General features: G+C 44.5%; 1 protein-coding gene across 1 annotated transcript; it reads left to right on the top strand.

Moving 5' to 3' along the window:
* Window positions 1-2,312: 2,312 nt before the first annotated feature.
* Window positions 2,313-18,514, top strand: LOC306931316 (NACHT, LRR and PYD domains-containing protein 3-like). Its single transcript, XM_079512661.1, has 5 exons — window positions 2,313-2,321; window positions 8,882-9,226; window positions 11,375-11,680; window positions 14,807-14,941; window positions 15,512-18,514. The coding sequence occupies exons 2-5, from the start codon at window positions 8,974-8,976 to the stop codon at window positions 17,350-17,352; spliced, it is 2,535 nt and encodes an 844-aa protein (XP_079368787.1). The 5' UTR covers window positions 2,313-2,321; window positions 8,882-8,973; the 3' UTR covers window positions 17,353-18,514.
* The last annotated feature ends 776 nt before the right edge of the window (window positions 18,515-19,290 follow it).

Below are 19,290 nucleotides of genomic sequence, written 5' to 3'. Positions count from 1 at the left end.
AAACATGTTTGCCTTTGATGGCAATTGGATGACTTGAGGCATTTTGTTCCAAAAATGTGTTTTGCAAAAATCAACCTGTTGGTGGCGCTATAACAGGCCAATGTGAAAAGGGTGGGATATATTCCTCAGCCTAGTAAGAAAATGTGTGAAAGATTTCACGTAAATTGCATGCTGCGTTCATGATTTGAGGCTTTTGTTCAAAACGGGGCAATCTTGCAAACTGTGAAAGCCAATTATAGCCAATTAGGATAGAATATGAAATATCGGACAGATTCGACTTGAGCACATGACCATAGAGATACTGTGTAACGATTTGTGAGATTTTTGGACAGAATCTGGAGGAGTAATATCAAAAAATGTGTTTTACAAAAGTCGGCCTCCTGGTGGCGCTATAAAAGGCAGATGCGGAAAATGCAGGTCAAAGGTTTGTCCTTGGTCTCTAGGGAGTGTGCATGCAACGTTTCACGCAGATCGGTGCAGTTTTAGGTAAAACATGTGAGAAGCTGCCTCATGGTGGCGCTATAACAGGCCGTTCTGGAAAATGCGGGGCAGAGGTTCATCGTTGGCATCCAGGGAGTGTGTGTGCAAAGTTTGGCATTGACCAGGTTAACGGTGCCGGAGATTAGCTGGTAACGGACGGACGGAAGGACGGACGGACGGACGGACGGACGGACGGACACACACACACACACACACACACACACACGGACGGAGTGCAACACATACTCTCTCCCCATGCCTTCGGCCTGGTGGAGACAAAAAATAAGCCAAATTTGGCAAGAGGGCAGTGACCCCCCCCCCCCCCGCTCATCCCCCCCACATGCAGATACCCTGTTTACATTGCCAAAGCAAGTAATAACTAGAAAAAGTGCCCTTCTGGGCACAGGTCTCCACCAGGAGGATAGGACTGTGTGAGATGTTTGGCAAAATGTTTAGTAGTAATCTAAACATGTTTGCCTTGTATGGCAATTGGATGATTTGAGGCATTTTGTTCCAATCAACCTGTTTTGCTAAAATCAACCTGTTGGTGGCGCTATAACAGGCCAATGTGAAAAGGGTGGGATATATTCCTCAGCCTAGTAAGAAAATGTGTGAAAGATTTCACGTAAATTGCATGCTGTGTTCATGATTTGAGGCTTTTGTTCAAAACGGGGCAATCTTGCAAACTGTGAAAGGCAATTGTAGCCAATTAGGGTGGAATATGAAATATCGGACAGATCCGACTTGAGCACATGACCATAGAGATACTGTGTAACGATTTGTGAGAGTTTTGGACAGAATCTGGAGGAGTAATATCCAAAAATGTGTTGAACAAAAGTCGGCCTCCTGGTGGCGCTATAAAAGGCAGATGCGGAAAATGCAGGTCAAAGGTTTGTCCTTGGCCTCTAGGGAGTGTGCATGCAACGTTTCACGCAGATCGGTGCAGTTTTAGGTAACAAATGTGAAAAGCTGCCTCATGGTGGCGCTATAACAGGCCGTTCTGGAAAATGCGGGGCAGAGGTTCATCGTTGGCATCTAGGGAGTGTGTGTGCAAAGTTTGGCATCGACCGGGTTAACGGTGCCGGAGATTAGCTGGTAACGGACGGACGGAAGGACACACGGACGGACACACACACGGACGGACACACACACGGACGGAGTGCAAAACATACTCTCTCACCATGCCTTCGGCCTGGTGGAGACAATAATAAAACGTTATTTGTATAGCACCTTTCATGATATGAAATGCAGCTCAAAGTGCTTTACAGAGCAATGAAGAAAAGTGTCACAATACAATACAAACAGTTGAAAATGGGGAAAGTATACCTATACAGTTGGAGGAGGTACAGCATTTTGTAAACAGAGCTATGTCACATTGCATCGTTATATACATGTTATAACAGCTGGTATAACGCTTTTTTTCCCAGTCACTTTGGCACATACAGCAGCATTTTTCTCTGCAGGACTATTTTAACAGTATACAGAAAACCATGTCTATCCTATCCAGTGTGAATAAGCTCCTCCCCCCTCCCTCCTCCTCCAGGACAAGGAAGTAACAGGAAACCGCAGCGTTTCTTTCCAAATCTTTTCTTCTCGTCTTGGTGAAATGTTTGTGTTTGAACTCTATGGTCGTCCCTTTAAAACCATGGAGTGGTTTAAATTCAACCTGTTGTTCCTTGGAGTTCTGCTGTGGACGAGCTGTTACTGCACTGTGTCAGGTAACATTATAATTTATATACATTTATATACTTGAAATGTACTGTAATTCTGCAAACTGTTAATAAATTCTTCAATCAATCAATCAATCAATCAATCAATCAATACTTACTGCACTGTGTCAGGTAACATTATACATTTATAATACTTACTGCACTGTCAGGTAACATTATACATTTATGACCGCCAAGAACTGTAATTCTCTTTGCTCTTATAAACTCTAGACCTGAAACAGGACTGTCATGGCGGACCTTCAACCTGCTGTTTGCACTAATACGTTTATAACCTTTACATGTACATAAACGGTCCTGTTTCAGATATAAAGGTCTCTCCTCAGAGCTACAGATGTTAGGATTCTCTTCGGGTTGGTAGAAGTAACATTATCTTCACTGTTGTTACATAAAAACACTTTTTAATCACATCCGTGGACGTTTTCTCTGTTTTTCCTCCATATGCTTTCAACTACGCCCCCTATCGGTTGAGATGTGTATTGCACCTCTGATTGCATTATAACTCTATGAGACAAACGTCCACGGATGTGATTAAAATGTATTTTATGTAACAACAGTGAAGTTAATGTTACTTCTACCAACTCAAGGAGAATCCTAACATCTGTAGCTCTGAGGAGAGACCTGTATATCTGAAACAGGACTGTTAATGTACATGTAGAAATTCTAAATGGAGGAAGTGCGTAAATCTGGTTGAAGTTCCGCCATGACACTCGAGACAGACACAGACCAGCTCCATGTGAACCATGTGGCTATTATTAAACTACACTATTACTATTGTTATTGTTGTTATTAAGGGACCAAGAAGTCACGAAGTGGGCCATGCCAAACGGTGACTATGCGAAGCCCATGACCATTGGCCAAAGGGTGGCGCTATAGCACTCAATTGAAAATGCAAACTTTGAACATGAATATCTCATGAACCGCTTGACCGTTGGCAATGCAACGTTGATACATATGTGTCTCCTCATGCCGAACAACTTTCGTGTTCTGACTTTTGACCTCTGACCTTTAGATCACCCGCCATTTTGAATTATATGAAAAACAGTTAAAATGTATCTCCTCCCAGGATCTTTGATCAAAATGCACGAAAACTTCTACACGTGAACTTTGGACCTATACGGACAACAATCGAAGTTTTTATGAGCCAATGAAAATTGCTTGTTTGTGAAGATTCTTCTTCTGCCTCTAATGCATACATGCAGCGTCATTTGCTTATGACACTTTACAGTATGGTAGAGGGTCATGCCAAATAGCACTGAAACCAGTCTTACTGCAATAGGCCAAAGGGTGGTGCTATAGCAATTTTTTGACTCATAACTCGAGAAGTTTGTACATGAAAAGATTTACAGCAAAACATACTGTAGTAATGGATAGTGACATTCCCAAAACAAGGACACATACTTGTTACCAAAAACACTGCATGATGTTACTGTTAAGAATGCATCAACTGACTGTGTCCAGATAGATCAGTTGGTTGAGCTCTCGCCTTCGGACCACAAGGTCGTGTGTTCAAATCCGGGTACCTATAACTCAGCCTGTGAGTCTTATTTGTGCATATTGTTCTTGTTGCGTATTGTCTTCTTTCTTGGTCCCGCCTTATCGCTATATTATGTAATTATGATGTTACATAATGATGAGTGTAAATGTGGTGTGTGTGTTGCTCTTGATCTGTTCGCTTTCACACACGCTCGGGGTGTGTGTGTGTGTGTGTGTGTGTGTGTGTGTGTGTGTGTGTGTGTGTGTGTGTGTGTGTGTGTGTGTGTGTGTGTGTGTGTGTGTGTGTGTGTGTGTGTGTGTGTGTGTGTGTGTGTGTGTGTGTGTGTGTGTGTGTGTGTGTGTGTGTGTGTGTGTGTGTGTGTGTGTGTGTGTGTGTGTGTGTGTGTGTGTGTGTGTGTGTGTGTGCAAGAGAGAACTTTCAACTATCCGCCTGCTCTCCTGTGGAACCATCTCAGAGGTTTGGTCCAGGAGGCAGACACCCTAAGTTTACTAACAATACATTTTATTTATAAGGCGCCTTTCAGGGCACTCAAGGTAGCCATACAACAATATACAAACAGTTAATAAAAAACACAGTTAAAAGCACTAGCAAAACATATATAGTACAGCTTGCAGCACAAAACAGAGGACAGCCATAAGCCTGCCTAAACAGGTGGGTTTTGAGGTGGGTTTGAAATGTGGTGATGGAGTCCATGTTTTTGATATCAGGGGGGAAGGCGTTCCAGAGGTTTAAAAACGACTACAGGGGCTGCCTGTCTAAGGTAACGTCACGTGGGAGTTTATTCCAGGTCGTATAAGAGCCGGTTCTTAAAGATGTATGCACGGGAAGCAGCTTTCAAGACCTGTGGAGGGGCATTCCATACCTTTTTGGTTTTTGACACAACATATTATAATGACATAGTTCAATGTTGAAAATGAGTGGTATTCCCCTTTAAGGGACCTGCTCACGGATAGTTTGACACAAAAATGTGGGAATTCAAGCTGGGCTGAGAACTAACCAAAAGGTATACGGAATGCCCTTCCACAGGTCTGGAGAGCTGCATGCCTCTGGTGACATCTTTATTAAGGGACCAAGAAGTCACAAAGTCACTTTGGTCACTTATTAGGGACCAAGAAGTCACGCAGTGACTTTGGTCACTTATTGTTTTTGTGTTTATTTTTCTTCTCCTTCTTCTTCTTCTTCTTCTTCTTCTTCCGCCAAAAATAGCTGTTCTGACTGAATGGTGCAGTCGGTTTTCGCGAAACGCGGTAATCTGGTAGAGGGCCATGCCAAACGGTGAATATGCGAAGCCCAAGACGATTGGCCAAATGGTGGCGCTATAGCGCTCAATTGAAAATGCTAACTTTGAACGTGCATAGCTCATGAACCGTTTGACCGTTGGCAATGACACTTTGATACCCATATGCGTCTCCTCATGCTGAACAACTTTTGTGTTCTGACTTTTGACCTCTGACCTTTAGATCACCCGCCATTTTGAATTATATGATCAGTACTTCTTCTCCTTCTGCCAAAAATAGCTGTTCTGACTGAACCGTGCAGTCGGTTTTCGCAAAACTTGTCAACATGATAGAGGACCATGCCAAACGGTGACTATGCGAAGCCCATCATAATTGGCCAAATGGTGGCGCTATAGCACTCAATTGATGCAAAACTTGCAAACTTGCAAACTTTGAACGTGCATAGCTCATGAACCGTTTGACCGTTGGCAATGACACTTTGATACCCATATGCGTCTCCTCATGCTGAACAACTTTCGTGTTCTGACTTTTGACCTCTGACCTTTAGATCACCCGCCATTTTGAATTATATGATCAGTACTTCTTCTCCTTCTCCTTCCGCCAAAAATAGCTGTTCTGACTGAACCGTGCAGTCGGTTTTCGCAAAACTTGTCAACATGATAGAAGACCATGCCAAACGGTGACTATGCGAAGCCCATCATAATTGGCCAAATGGTGGCGCTATAGCACTCAATTGATGCAAAACTTGCAAACTTGCAAACTTTGAACGTGCATATCTCATGAACCGTTTGACCGTTGGCAATGACACTTTGATACACATATGTGTCTCCTCATGCCGAACAACTTTCGTGTTCTGACTTTTGACCTCTGACCTTTAGATCACCCGCCATTTTGAATTATATGAAAAACAGTTCAAATGTAACTCCTCCCAGAATCTTTGCTCAAAATGCACGAAAACTTCTACACGTGAACTTTGGACCTATACGGACAAATAATCGTAGCACATTTTTTCGAAGTGAAAAAAGTTTTTATGAGCCAATGAAAATTGCGCGCGCACACACACACTAAAGTTTGAGTACTTATGCTGAACTAACACTGAATGATTTTCCTGTTAACAATGGAGTAACTGATTGTCTCCGTGTAGCTCAGTCAGTTGAGCTCTTGCCCTTGGACCGCAAGGTTGTGTGTTCAAATCCAGCTACTGACAACTCAGCTTGTCAGTCTTATTTGTACATATTGTTGAACGCCCTGTGGGCTATATCAGTGAGATCAATAACTTTAAAGACTGGTGTGATAATAGCCACATTATGTTAAACACCACAAAAACTAAAGAGATGATCTTCAATCCAAATCCATCGTTATGAACGATTGTCTGCCTAACACACACACGCATGCAGCCACGCACGCACGCGCAGGCAGGCACGCACACGCACACGCACACGCACACACACACACTTTAACTGTGCGTGAAAACACACTGTAGTAATGGATAAAGACATGCCTAAAATGAGGACACACCTTCTTGTTACCAAATCACTGAATGGTTTTACTGTTTACAATATAGTCACTGATTGTCTCTGTGTAGGTCAGTCAGTAGAGCTCCCGCCTTCGGTCCACAAGGTTGTGAGTTCAAATCCCGGTACCGACAACTCAGCTCGTCAGTCTCATTTGTGCATGTTGTTCTTATTGCGCATTGTTCTTCTTCTATCTTGGTCCCGCTTTATCGCTGCTTGCAGCTATATTCTTCTTATTCTTCTTCTTCTTCTCCTTCCGCCAAAAATAGCTGTTCTGGCTGAACCATGCAGTCGGTTTTCGCGAAACGCGGTAATCTGGTAGAGGGCCATCAGGCCATGCCAAACGGTGACCATGCGAAGCCCATGACCATTGGCCAAAGGGTGGCACTATAGCACTCAATTGAAAATGCAAACTTTGAACATGCATATCTCATGAACCGCTTGACCGTTGGCAATGCAACGTTGATACACATATGTGTCTCCTCATGCCAAACAACTTTTGTGTTCTGACTTTTGACCTCTGACCTTTTGATCACCCGCCATTTTGAATTATATGAAAAACTGTTCAAATGTATCTCCTCCCAGGATATTTGATCAAAATGCACGAAAACTTCTACACGTGAACTTTGGACCTATACGGACAACAAATCGTAGTACATTTCTTTTAAGTGGAAAAAATGTGTGTGTGTGTGTGTGTGTGTGTGTGTGTGTGTGTGTGTGTGTGTGTGTGTGTGTGTGTGTGTGTGTGTGTGTGTGTGTGTGTGTGTGTGTGTGTGTGTGTGTGAAATACAAATGATTTCACTTGACAACAAGTGAAATAATTTGTATCAGATCAGAGTGATTTGATGTGTTTAGTGTATAGTTTTATATTAAAAAAATATTATAACAAGCAGCCTAAAGCAAAACGTTTATTGGAGACGTACTGTGTTCATTTAGTATTCTATGATGATGTGTTTGCATTTCCTTTGCTCTCATCAACAGCACCTGCATGTAGGAATGTTAATGTATTATACTAGAATTTCGCGGCTCATCCTAGAGTTACGTTGCAGCTCAATATGGGAAGGAAATAGCGGGATTTGACAGACTCCACTGCATGTTTCAGCTGTGTCACATGTAACGGATGGCTACACATCGTAGACACACGCACAAGCTGGGTAAATAGTATGTGTACTGCGCGCACGCACGCACACGCACTCACACACACTCACTCGCTGACTTCTCGCGATGCAATACAAAATCCCCCCCCCCCCCCCCCCCGCGTGCGCGCGCACACACACACACATACATACTGTAATTCTGCAAACTGTTAATAAATACATCAATCAATCAATCAATGTATTTATGCCTGCACGGTTACACGATTATAAGTGTTTCTCAGTGATTGCTTCGATCATTGCCCGGGTTATGACAATATTGTAGCATGCATTTGAAAGCAATGTGTAATTTGTAAATCATGCTGTTATCTTTTATTAGCAATAACATATTGTACATTTTGCAAAAGAAAAATTTAGTATTACACATAGTCAAGTAACGTAGATATGACAACTTGTGCAAAAGGTAAAAAAAAAAAAAAACCACAAGTAGTGGCTGTGGGTTAGGGTTAGGATGGCTGTGGTTTAGGATGGCTGTGGGTTTGGATGGCTGTGGGTTAGGATGGATGTGGGTTAGGATGGCTGTGGGTTTGGATGGCTGTGGGTTAGGATGGATGTGGGTTAGGATGGCTGTGGGTTAGGATGGATGTGGGTTAGGATGGCTGTGGGTTTGGATAGCTGTGGGTTAGGGTGGCTGTGGGTTAGGGTGGCTGTGGGTTAGGATGGCTGGGTTTGGATGGCTGTGGGTTAGGATGGCTGGGTTTGGATGGCTGTGGGTTAGGATGGCTGTGGGCTAGGATGGATGTGGGTTTGGATGGCTGTGGGTTAGGATGGATGTGGGTTTGGATGGCTGTGGGTTAGGATGGATGTGGGTTTGGATGGCTGTGGGTTAGGATGGATGTGGGTTTGGATGGCTGTGGGTTAGGATGGATGTGGGTTAGGATGGATGTGGGTTTGGATGGCTGTGGGTTAGGATGGCTGGGTTTGGATGGCTGTGGGTTAGGGTGGCTGTGGGTTTGGATGGCTGTGGGTTAGGATGGATGTGGGTTTGGATGGCTGTGGGTTAGGATGGCTGGGTTTGGATGGCTGTGGGTTAGGGTGGCTGGGTTTGGGTGGCTGTGGGTTAGGATGGCTGTGGGTTAGGATGGCTGTGGGCCATGTCTCGCAACATGGGGGGCGTGAAATGTGCAGTCCCCGTGTTTCTCATTGGGCTGTCAAGGCCAGAAAGCAGTTTTTTTAATCACTCGGTAGGCGTTCCCGCATAACGTCCGGGTATGATGATGATGTCACACGCACATATCCTCCATTGTGTTTTGTGTGTTTTTTTTTTAAGGAGAATCGCAGACCGTGTCCGTTTGGGTCAAGGTGGGAAGTGACGTGACACTTCCTTGTCACATTGAGCAACCCGACGGCGACGCGGACAAGATGACGGTGGAGTGGACCGGCAGACCTGCCTCCGATCCGAGAGACGTGCAGGCCGTGCACCTCTTCAAGGACGGACGCGACGTCTTCAACTTCGCCCACACGTCGTACAGGACGAGGGCGTCGCTGTCCCACGACCGCCTGTCCCGCGGGGACTTCTCGCTGAAGCTGCTCAGGGTGAGGTTCTCGGACGAGGGGACGTTCCAGTGTTTCGATCCGCACCAGCGCATCACCAGGGAGGCCCAGCTCCATGTTGGTAAGATGTTTCCAAAAACATGTGTGTGTGTGTGTGTGTGTGTGTGTGTGTGTGTGTGTGTGTGTGTGTGTGTGTGTGTGTGTGTGTGTGTGTGTGTGTGTGTGTGTGTGTGTGTGTGTGTGTGTGTGTGTGTGTGTGTGTGTGTGTGTGTGTGTGTGAGAGAACTTTCAACTATCCGCCTGCTCTCCTGTGGAACCATCTCGGAGGTTTGGTCCAGGAGGCAGACACCCTAAGTTTACTAATAATACATTTTATTTATAAGGCGCCTTTCAGGGCACTCAAGGTAGCCATACAACAATATACAAACAGTTAATAAAAAACACAGTTAAAAGCACTAGCAAAACATATATAGTACAGCTTGCAGCACAAAACAGAGGACAGCCATAAGCCTGCCTAAACAGGTGGGTTTTGAGGTCGGTTTGAAATGTGGTGATTGAGTCCATGTTTCTGATATCCGGGGGGAAGGAGTTCCAGAGGTTTAAAAACGACTACAGGGGCTGCCTGTCTAAGGTAACGTGGGAGTTTATTCCAGGTCGTATAAGAGCCGTTCTTAAAGATGTGCGCAGGGGAAGCAGCTTTCAAGACCTGTGGAGGGGCATTCCATACATTTTTGGTTTTTGACACAACATATTATAATGACATAGTTCAATGTAGTTCAAATAGTTAAAAATGAGTGGTATTCCCCTTTAAGGGTCCTGCTCACGGATAGTTTGACACAAAAAAGTGGAAATTCAAGCTGGGTACTGAAGTTCCCCCCCACGGGATGGAAGGAACAAAAACCAAAAGGTATACGGAATGCCCTTCCACAGGTCTGGAGAGCTGCATGCCTCTGGTGACATCTTTATTAAGTGTGTGTGTGTGTGTGTGTGTGTGTGTGTGTGTGTGTGTGTGTGTGTGTGTGTGTGTGTGTGTGTGTGTGTGTGTGTGTGTGTGTGTGTGTGTGTGTGTGTGTGTGTGTGTGTGTGTGTGTGTGTGTGTGTGTGTGTGTGTGTGTGTGTGTGTGTGTGTGTGTGTGTGTGTGTGTGTGTCAAACTCATAAATTCACAATGCGTCGTGCCGCCCCTCGTTGTGAGCTTTAAGATCTGCAAACTATATGAATCTCATGCTTAGTCCTGGACAGAACTTGGCCCCAGGAAAAACCTAATTGCCTACCCCTGCTATATGGAATGAACTTCCCATTAGAATCAGAACTGCAGCCTCACTCCCAATCTAAACTATGGAATGAACTTCCCATCACAGTCAGAACTGCAGCCTCATGGCCTTCGTTATGGCTGGCTCTGGGGCCATAACGAAAAAGCAGAAACCACACCGGAGGACAATCCAAAAATAAGTATTTTATTACATACTTGTGAAGAGATAAGTAATTCAAGCAATTAAATTAAAGTTTCCAACTTAAATTGGCAGGGAAACATGCTGCCCAAAACTTAGAACCAAAAACAAACAAATGAACAAGAGTGTTCTCCTGCAGCCGCCCCTGCAGCCTGTGGAGAAATGCAGATCTGAAGTGCTGTGAGAGCAGGTCTCTTAAATAGTGTTTGGGGAGACAATGGCCAGTTTCTCCCCTTCCACTCTGGCTCTGCCCTCCAATCCAGCACTGCATTAGAATGGTTAAAGGCACAGCCACACACACACAGAACCCCATAGTAGACTAAAGGCCCAGGGGGCCATCACACTCCCAATCTAAACTATGGAATGAACTTCCCATCACAGTCAGAACTGCAGACTCACTCCCAATCTTCTGCCGTAGTCTGAAAACCCACCTTTTCAGACTCCATTATGGCCCGTAGCACTTGCCCTAGCCCCTTAGATAGCACTTTATGTAGACTTAGATAGCATTTTATACAGACTTATAGCATGTTATGTAGACAGCACTAGAATTGCATTTCATAGCACTTTATAGTATATATGAATAGTATAGTATATATATTATATGTATAGTTTCATTATATAGATATTCCACTGTTATGTTCTTAGCTTTTTGTTCTTGCTTAAGAGCGTCTGCTAAATGCCTAAATTGTAAAATGTAAAATGGTGCCGCCTTAGTTCGGACCAAATATAAAAATGAGAAAGAAATGTTCATGTTTGTGTTTTTACAGTTGTTTTACAGTTGTTTTTACAGTTGTTTTACAGTTGTTTGTGTTTTTACAGTGAACGTGTCTCAGCCAGTGATCTCTCCAAATGGACCAACAGACGGTGGCGTGTCGTTGACCTGTGATTCCGGCTGCTGGTTTCCACAACCTGAGGTGTCTTGGCTGGACGCTGATGGGAACAACATCCCTGCTGGACCCTCAGTGACCGACATACCCTCTCTACACTGTTATGAAGTCCAGAGCAACGTGACGGTGACCCGAGCAACCATCCTGACCTGTAGAGTTCACCTGCCACTCTTCAACCTCACCGCTCCGACACGCACCGCTGAGACACGCACCGCTGAGACACAACGTGTCATCTCAGGTAATCAATGTGACTTTTTGTCAGGTGAAACCTGACTAATGAAAGCTCAGGGAATGTAGACCACCTTCTGAGGACCTTGTCATACTGACGGCCTAGCCTGATTGGCTGCCTCGTCTGCCTCCTCTGGCCAATGGGACGGCGAGCAACGGCATCCATGCACACACGCACACAACATCGGGTCCGTCGCGACGAGTGGACAGTTATGCTCCTATGTGCATTAAGCCATTAACGTTGGTCCGGCTGGTTTCGTTTTGTCCAACGCGATTACCGTACGTGAAACAGCATAGGCTAAACAAAACAAACAACATTGTACATTTGTGTCGCACATGGAAAGCGAATGAAAACGACCATGGATATAAAGACAGTTCCCCTGTGTTGCTGTGCACAGCAGAGATAATGCACAACTCCAGGTACGAACTAAAACACTGACTGAATCTGATCATTCACGACTGTTCCCCCTAAGGTGCGGCCGTGGGCGCGCGCGCACATGGCCAATCGCTCTCGCGCACATCTGAAATCTGTCGCGCACAGACACTGTTTAGTTGGTGTAAAAAAAAGGTTTTCTTAAAAAAGAGAAAGTGCCTAGAAGCTAACGTTAACACCTTGAGGGCTCGGGCCTATTTAATCCATTAATAAAATGTGCCCATCGTTTATAGCGCCCAGACCACTTTTACCGGCGGACCGGAAGTTGTTGTGAATGTGTGTGTAGCAGCTAACAATAGCCACACCACTCTAGAGTCGATCGACAACAACGGGAGGTAAGAATAAATCTATCGCGACTAGCGACTGGAGCGCCGTCTAACACAGGATCTTTTTTCATAATTAGACGGGATGATTTGGATCGCGAGTTATGAACGTTTTAAGATTTTCGTTGTCGTCAGCTAAACAGGCTGGGAACATTTTCGATGACGTGTCACTGTTGTGCAACACCGAGGATTGCGCAACAAGCGCTCCTAGGCTGTAGAGCATAGCACTAATTGGACGGAGATTAATCAATCTCCGTCTCGGGCAACTGACCGTGCACTTGAACTTGGCGGTGATCTCCGTCTTGCGCCTCCTCCGCAACAGAGATAAGAACACAACGGAGACAGCGCTTCTTTCACCTGACAAATAAGACTGTCATCATCTCTTGTTAGGTTTTCTGAGCTCAATTGCACCCAAAAAAAACGTTTAACATTCAGTAGATTTCCTGTGGTCTGGGGGTTTTCTGGCTCAAACAAGTGCTCTGATTTGCCTGCCTGTGGACTGAAGTCCACAAATCCCATAATATGACAAGAATTTGCCAGCAGATGTCACTGTTGAGGGATTTTGCCTGTTTTCATTGTAGCTCAAAATGCTTCAGAACACACAGAGAAAACCCCAGGGCACAGAAACTCCACTGGATGTTCAAAGTTCAGGTTGTGTGGGTGTAATTGAGGTCGTAAACCCTAAAATAAAAATGAAAAATAAAAAATAAATGAATATCATGAAACCTTTAACACAGTGATTGCTGACCATTCTAATTAACTGCATGTCCCTCGCTGCTACATGATAGCATTGGACGAACAAACCTTTCCTAAGCCGACAGTAAATGTTCTCTTATAGCGAGAATCACACAGCATACCTCAAAAGAAAGCGTAACTTGTCCACTCTAATTTTTTCTGGTGCATATCTTCCATTCTGGAGATATGCACCTTTATGTAACACCTGCTTTTGTAGTAACATACTCTTCTTGAACAGAAAGCCTAATTAGAAGCGGTTTTATGTCAGACGCTGTGTATCGTTCCAACTCGGATAGCCGTGTTCGCCTGCTGTTTTTCCCTCCGAGGTGGAACGACTGTTCTGAGGCGGTTAGTATTACTGTCAAGCCTTCCCAACTCGCGTAACAACACAACACATTTGCAATGTTCTATCTGACCGGCGTTGATCATCATGATAAAGAAATAACCGCTCGACGAGGGACGATACAAGTTTTTAGTTTGAATATGAAGAAAAAAGGAGACAGAAATCTGACGGACAGACACTGCAGTCACACTCGGGTCAGATTACACACAAAACCCCTCCGTTGAAACACAGAGGAGAGAGCCCTCCCCTCCCTGCAACAAAGAGAGAGAAACAAGAAGAGGTGCACCCCGGGTGCACCCTGTTGCACCGACACGATCGGCTTGGTATGAAGCCATTCTTTTGCCCGGAGTTGCATGCGAGTCTCCGAGCAGCCATTACGTGACAATACGGGGGCTGCCTGCCATCCTGTTTTTTGGGATCACGTGATCGGAGTGTTGTGCTATCATCCAATGCTAGTTGGTAAAGTGCCCGGGTGTGTAGAAAGACGATTGAAAGTAATCAATAAAAACATGCGGTAAACATAGAAATCCCTTTCCCGCATCGAACCGTTGGGATTTGAACCACGTAGAAATCCTTCTCCCGCAATTGGTGTGTTAAGTGGCATGCTTCAAAGGAAGCCCAGCCCATATATGGACTTACAGGATACTTTTTACTTACATTTCACATAATGACAGTAAACCGACATGACAGACAATGATCAAATGAATACTAAACTAACTACAATTTCCAACTTGCATCGTTCCAAGTAGGCCAGCCGCCAGTGCCCAATGGGCACCGCTCTAGTCTCTTTTAACCCATTCTGGGCGTGAATCCCTCTTGGGGTTTCAAGAATTATATTATACTTTTAGCTATTGAAAAATAGCAGATCTACAAGCTCATAGAGTCTTTTTTGTAATGAAGTCTAGTTAGTGTGGTTGGTTCATTTAATGTGATCCTGTTGACAACAGTTCACTCCCTGTGTTTCAGAGAGTGATATTAGAGGAAACATTGGTGTTGACAACAGTTCACTCCCTGTGTTTCAGAGAGTGATATTAGAGGGAACATTGGTGTTGACAACAGTTCACTCCCTGTGTTTCAGAGAGTGATATTAGAGGGAACATTGGTGTTGACAACAGTTCACTTCCTGTGTTTCAGAGAGTGATATTAGAGGGAACATTGGTGTTGACAACAGTTCACTCCCTGTGTTTCAGAGAGTGATATTAGAGGGAACATTGATGTTGACAACAGTTCACTCCCTGTGTTTCAGAGAGTGATATTAGAGGGAACATTGGTGTTGACAACAGTTCACTCCCTGTGTTTCAGAGAGTGATATTCCTAAAGAGGGTGGAAACACTGCAGCGATTGCAGGAGGGACTGCAATAGGAATTTTTACCACGATGATCATCTTGTTGACAGCGGTACTAAGTCGTCGCTACTGTAAAAAACAGTTGCAATATAGTAAGTATTGAATCGATTTATTAACTCTATACCGGTATATATTTTTGACTCCTTTTGATACAGACAGTACAAAGACTAACCGTTCAGGAGAGGATAATTAATAGCACAGGCAGACTCTTCACATACTAGAGCATGTCTGAAATAAATATCAGAGCTGAAATTGACATGTGAATATGAAATAAAGGCTTAAACATGTAGCTAGGTGTAATGTTAAGAGACCCACAGAAGTGAACCTTTCAAGCCTGTTTTCTCAACTCGCTGTTTCTCTGCAAGACATTACTCTATAAGCCATATCCCCAAAACTGGTGGGTCAAACTGAACAAGCTATGATTCCCTGCTTTCACAAGACATTTTTTCTTTTTCTTTTTTCAATGACTCGGACTCGGTCAGAAGCGGTCATTACATACAAAGTGTGTGGGCGTGCGGGTGTCTATGCACACACACACACACACACACACACACACACACACACACACACACAGGATTAGCCAATAACATGTTGTTTTATATGGAATTGTACATGGTGTCAAGCGCTTCAATGCCTGCCTTTGTCTGTCTGTCTTTCCGTAGCACCAACATTAGAAACGACCAAAGAACAACTGAAGTTAATACTGAAGAAGAAGTTTGTTTGTTTGTCTGAGTGGATCACAGATCAAGGACAGACTACAGATCTGGGAGGTATTTTCATAGAGCTCTGCCTCTGCATCCGAGGCAGGCAGTGGAAAGACGGCAGTGGAGAGACGGACATCAAGAGGCAAGACATCTTTAAGGGTACATCACAGGGTGGAGAACGCCCGATCAGAACAGTGATGACAACGGGAGTGGCCGGCATTGGTAAAACAGTCTTAGCTCAGAAGTACATTCTGGAATGGGCAGAAAACAAATTCGATGACGTCCTCTTTGTGTTTCCATTCACCTTCCGAGATAAGCATTTGGAGAATGACAATTACAGCATGGTGGAACTTGTTAATTTCTTCGTTGATGGCATCAAGGATGGTATCGACGAAGCAGCGATCTGCAGTCCTAACGTCGTCTTCATCCTTGATGGATTAGATCATTTCTCAGAACGGTTTTCTCTAGACTTCCGGAACAATCGGAAATGGACCGATGTCACCAAGCGGACCTCGGTGGACCGGCTGCTGACCAACCTCATCATGGGAGAGCTGCTTCCCTTAGCTCGGATCTGGATCATCACACGACCTGCGGCGGCCAATAAGATCCTTTCCAAGTACGACAGAGTCGACAGAGTGACAGAAGTGACGGGATTCACCGACGCCCAGAAAGACGCGTTCTTCGACAAGACGTTCAGGGACGATGAGAACGAGGCCCGCGACACCTCGTTGACCTCGTACATCAAGGCATCGGAAAGCCTCCACTTCATGTGTCACATGCCAGTCTTCTGTTGGACCATTGCTAAAGTGTTGCAAGACTCGGCGCCCCCCCAAAAAACGCAAAGAACAAAGGCAACACACGAGGAAGCAGCACTGCCAAAGACGACGGCGATGTTCATCCACTTCATGGTCGTTCAGTCACAACACAAACCCAAGAAGAACAAGCACCATGCCAGAGCCCAGGCGCCGCCTCAGGCACCAGACCAGGCCATTCTGTCTCTGGGGAAACTGGCTTTTGAGCGGCTGAAGGAGCCTAAACCGATCCGCGAAACGGACCTGGCAAGGTTTCAAATCGACAGAGATGCAGAAGGGTACTCGATGCGTGAAAACAACGGCTTGTTCAGCTTTGTCCATCAGAGCGTCCAGGGCTTTCTGGCAGCTCTTTACGTCTTTGTCTCATTCATCCGAGACGGCACCGACCTGCTGTCAGAACCACAAACACCCTCCGTGTCGTCCGATGTGGGTCAGTTCCTCCGGAGTGCTGTAGACAAGGCCTTACAGAGTCCAAATGGACACTGGGACACTGGACACTGGTTCCTCCGTTTCCTGCTGGGCCTCTCACTGGAGGCCAATCAGAGGCTCCTACAACAGAGACTGATTCCTATCCAGCCAACCAATCAGGAAACCAATGGGAACGTCGGTGAGAATTCCTCTCCAGAGAGCATCCATTTGTTGGACACGAACCAGGAAACGGTCAGGTACACCAGTGGGAACGACGGTGAGAATCCCTCTGCAGAGAGCATCGACACAAACCAGGAAACGGTCAGGCACATCAAGAAGAAGATCCGTGAGAATCTCTCTCCGGAGAAAATAATCAATCTGCTCCACTGTCTGAATGAGATGAATGATCCTTTTGTAGTGAAAGAGGTCCAACAGTACCAGAGTTCAGGACACCAACTCTCTCCTGCCGAGTGCTCAGATCTGGAATTCATCTTGTTGTCAAGACGAGTACTGGACAGCTCACCTTCAAACACGGTCGCCCCGGGCGGAACTGCTCAACCTGGAATTTCCCAAACGTAACCTAAGAAAACTAAGCTTAACCCATTTAGGCCTGACGTCGATTCTACAAATGTCTCCTAAATCCTGACAGTTTTCTGAAAACCCCTATGTTTCTATGTCAGTGGTTCTCAAACATTTTCATGTCAAGGACCCCCAAAAATGTATTTGGCTGCCGACCCCCATCAGCCCCCCAGAAGCAAAGATTTGAGTTAAAACGTTCGCTCTGAAATAATATATTCAAACATTTGGGCCACATTTTCACGATAAAAAAAATAGCAGACCTACAAGCTTGTAGCGCGGCACTTGTAGGTCTGCTATTTTTCAATAGCTAAAGTATATAGCTAAAGTATACCAAAAGGGGTTCCCGCCCAAAATGGGTTAAAAGGTTAAACCGAACCTTATTCCTAAACGTCGTAAACTTCAGTAAAACTATGCCTGTGAACCTAACCATATTCATAAACATATACCCCAGTAAAACTGCCTAACCCTAAACTTATTCCTAAACCTTATTCTCAGTAAAAAAAAAATCACACCCGTGTGAACTGAGTGGTGTAAGGTCTTATATAGCCTGATCAGCTGTGGTCTGACGTAATGTCTGACGTAATGAAATCACACCCGGGTGAACTGGGTGACCGTAGCAACCATGCTCATTTTTTACGCACAGACAGACAGACAGACAGACAGACAGACAGACAGACTAACAAAGCCAGTCGTAGGAGTGGTTTACACCACTCAAAAACACACAAGAACACGAGAACCTCCTCACCGAGCGGTCGGTGAAAAGAAAACAACGTTATCAATAAGGTTTGTGCTTATCAAGCCTGTTAATATTATTGTCCACTCCTTTTGTCTGTGACAATGATAATGATTTTGTCCGTGACAAAATTGTCCACCACAAAGCACAAACCAATATGCCGATGACCCCTGACCCCTGAACGTAGCACAATGCAACGCGAGTAGTGGAGCAACCTTCATTGATCAAAAAGGGTTGATGCTGGTGACAGCGCTGGCCTTATCCTCCTTCGAAATCGCCATCAAAGAGCACATCCCACTGAGCATTTTTGTGGTCTAATAGATGTCTAAATGGCTAAAAAATCTGTCTAAAAACGAGGGTAAAAATAGTCTAAAATGAAAGTTTTTTTTTAGCATTCTAGGCTTAGATTAGACGTTGAAACAACGTCTAATCTAATTAAACAACGTTTCAACGTCTATATATAGACGGTCTACATTTAGACCTTGAGCCAGGCTAAGCAAGGTCTAAATGTAGACCGTCTATATATAGACGTTGACACGACGTTGTTTCAACGTCTAATCTAAGCCTAGACCAGGGTTAGGCAACCTTAGGCACCAGTGCCAACATTGGCACAAAGGAGGGTGATCACTGGCACACCGGCAAGTGTGTGAGAGAGTATTTTTGGTTTTAAATAAACTATTTAAAAAAATAAAATAAATGAAGTCCCTCACATTTGTGTGTAAATTACATCCTGCATTCTACATTCATTAAAACTGAACTCTGTTATTGCCCCGAGTCTAATGATCATTATAACAACGTGAAAGAAAATTACTTTTCACGTGGTGTCATTACAATTAATTAATGTTGATATGGCACACTGACGATCTAGAAAATAAAAACATGGCACTTCATTTAAAAAAAGGTTGCAGACCCCTGGCCTAGACTGCTAAAAAACTTTCATTTTTAGACTTTTTACCCCATTTTTTAGACGGTCATTTAGACGAGCCGGAAATTGGTCAGTGGGATGTCTGCAATTTGTAACTAAACCTAGGAATGTCCACTAAGGATGAGCCCCAGAAATAAACCCCTGTCCCATTCCCAACTGTTTGTTCTGTATATATCCCCCCCCCCCCCCCCCCCCAACTGTTTTTTTTGTACGTTCATATTATTGTATGTATGTCTTGAAATGTGTTGATGAATTTAATACCCAGGACCACAATGGAAAC

Source organism: Electrona antarctica (assembly GCF_951216825.1).
Source record: "Electrona antarctica genome assembly, chromosome: 10".
Taxonomy (NCBI): Eukaryota; Metazoa; Chordata; class Actinopteri; order Myctophiformes; family Myctophidae; genus Electrona; species Electrona antarctica.
The sequence above is the reverse complement of the archived record's forward strand: the minus strand, read 5'-3'. Positions and strand labels throughout refer to the sequence as shown.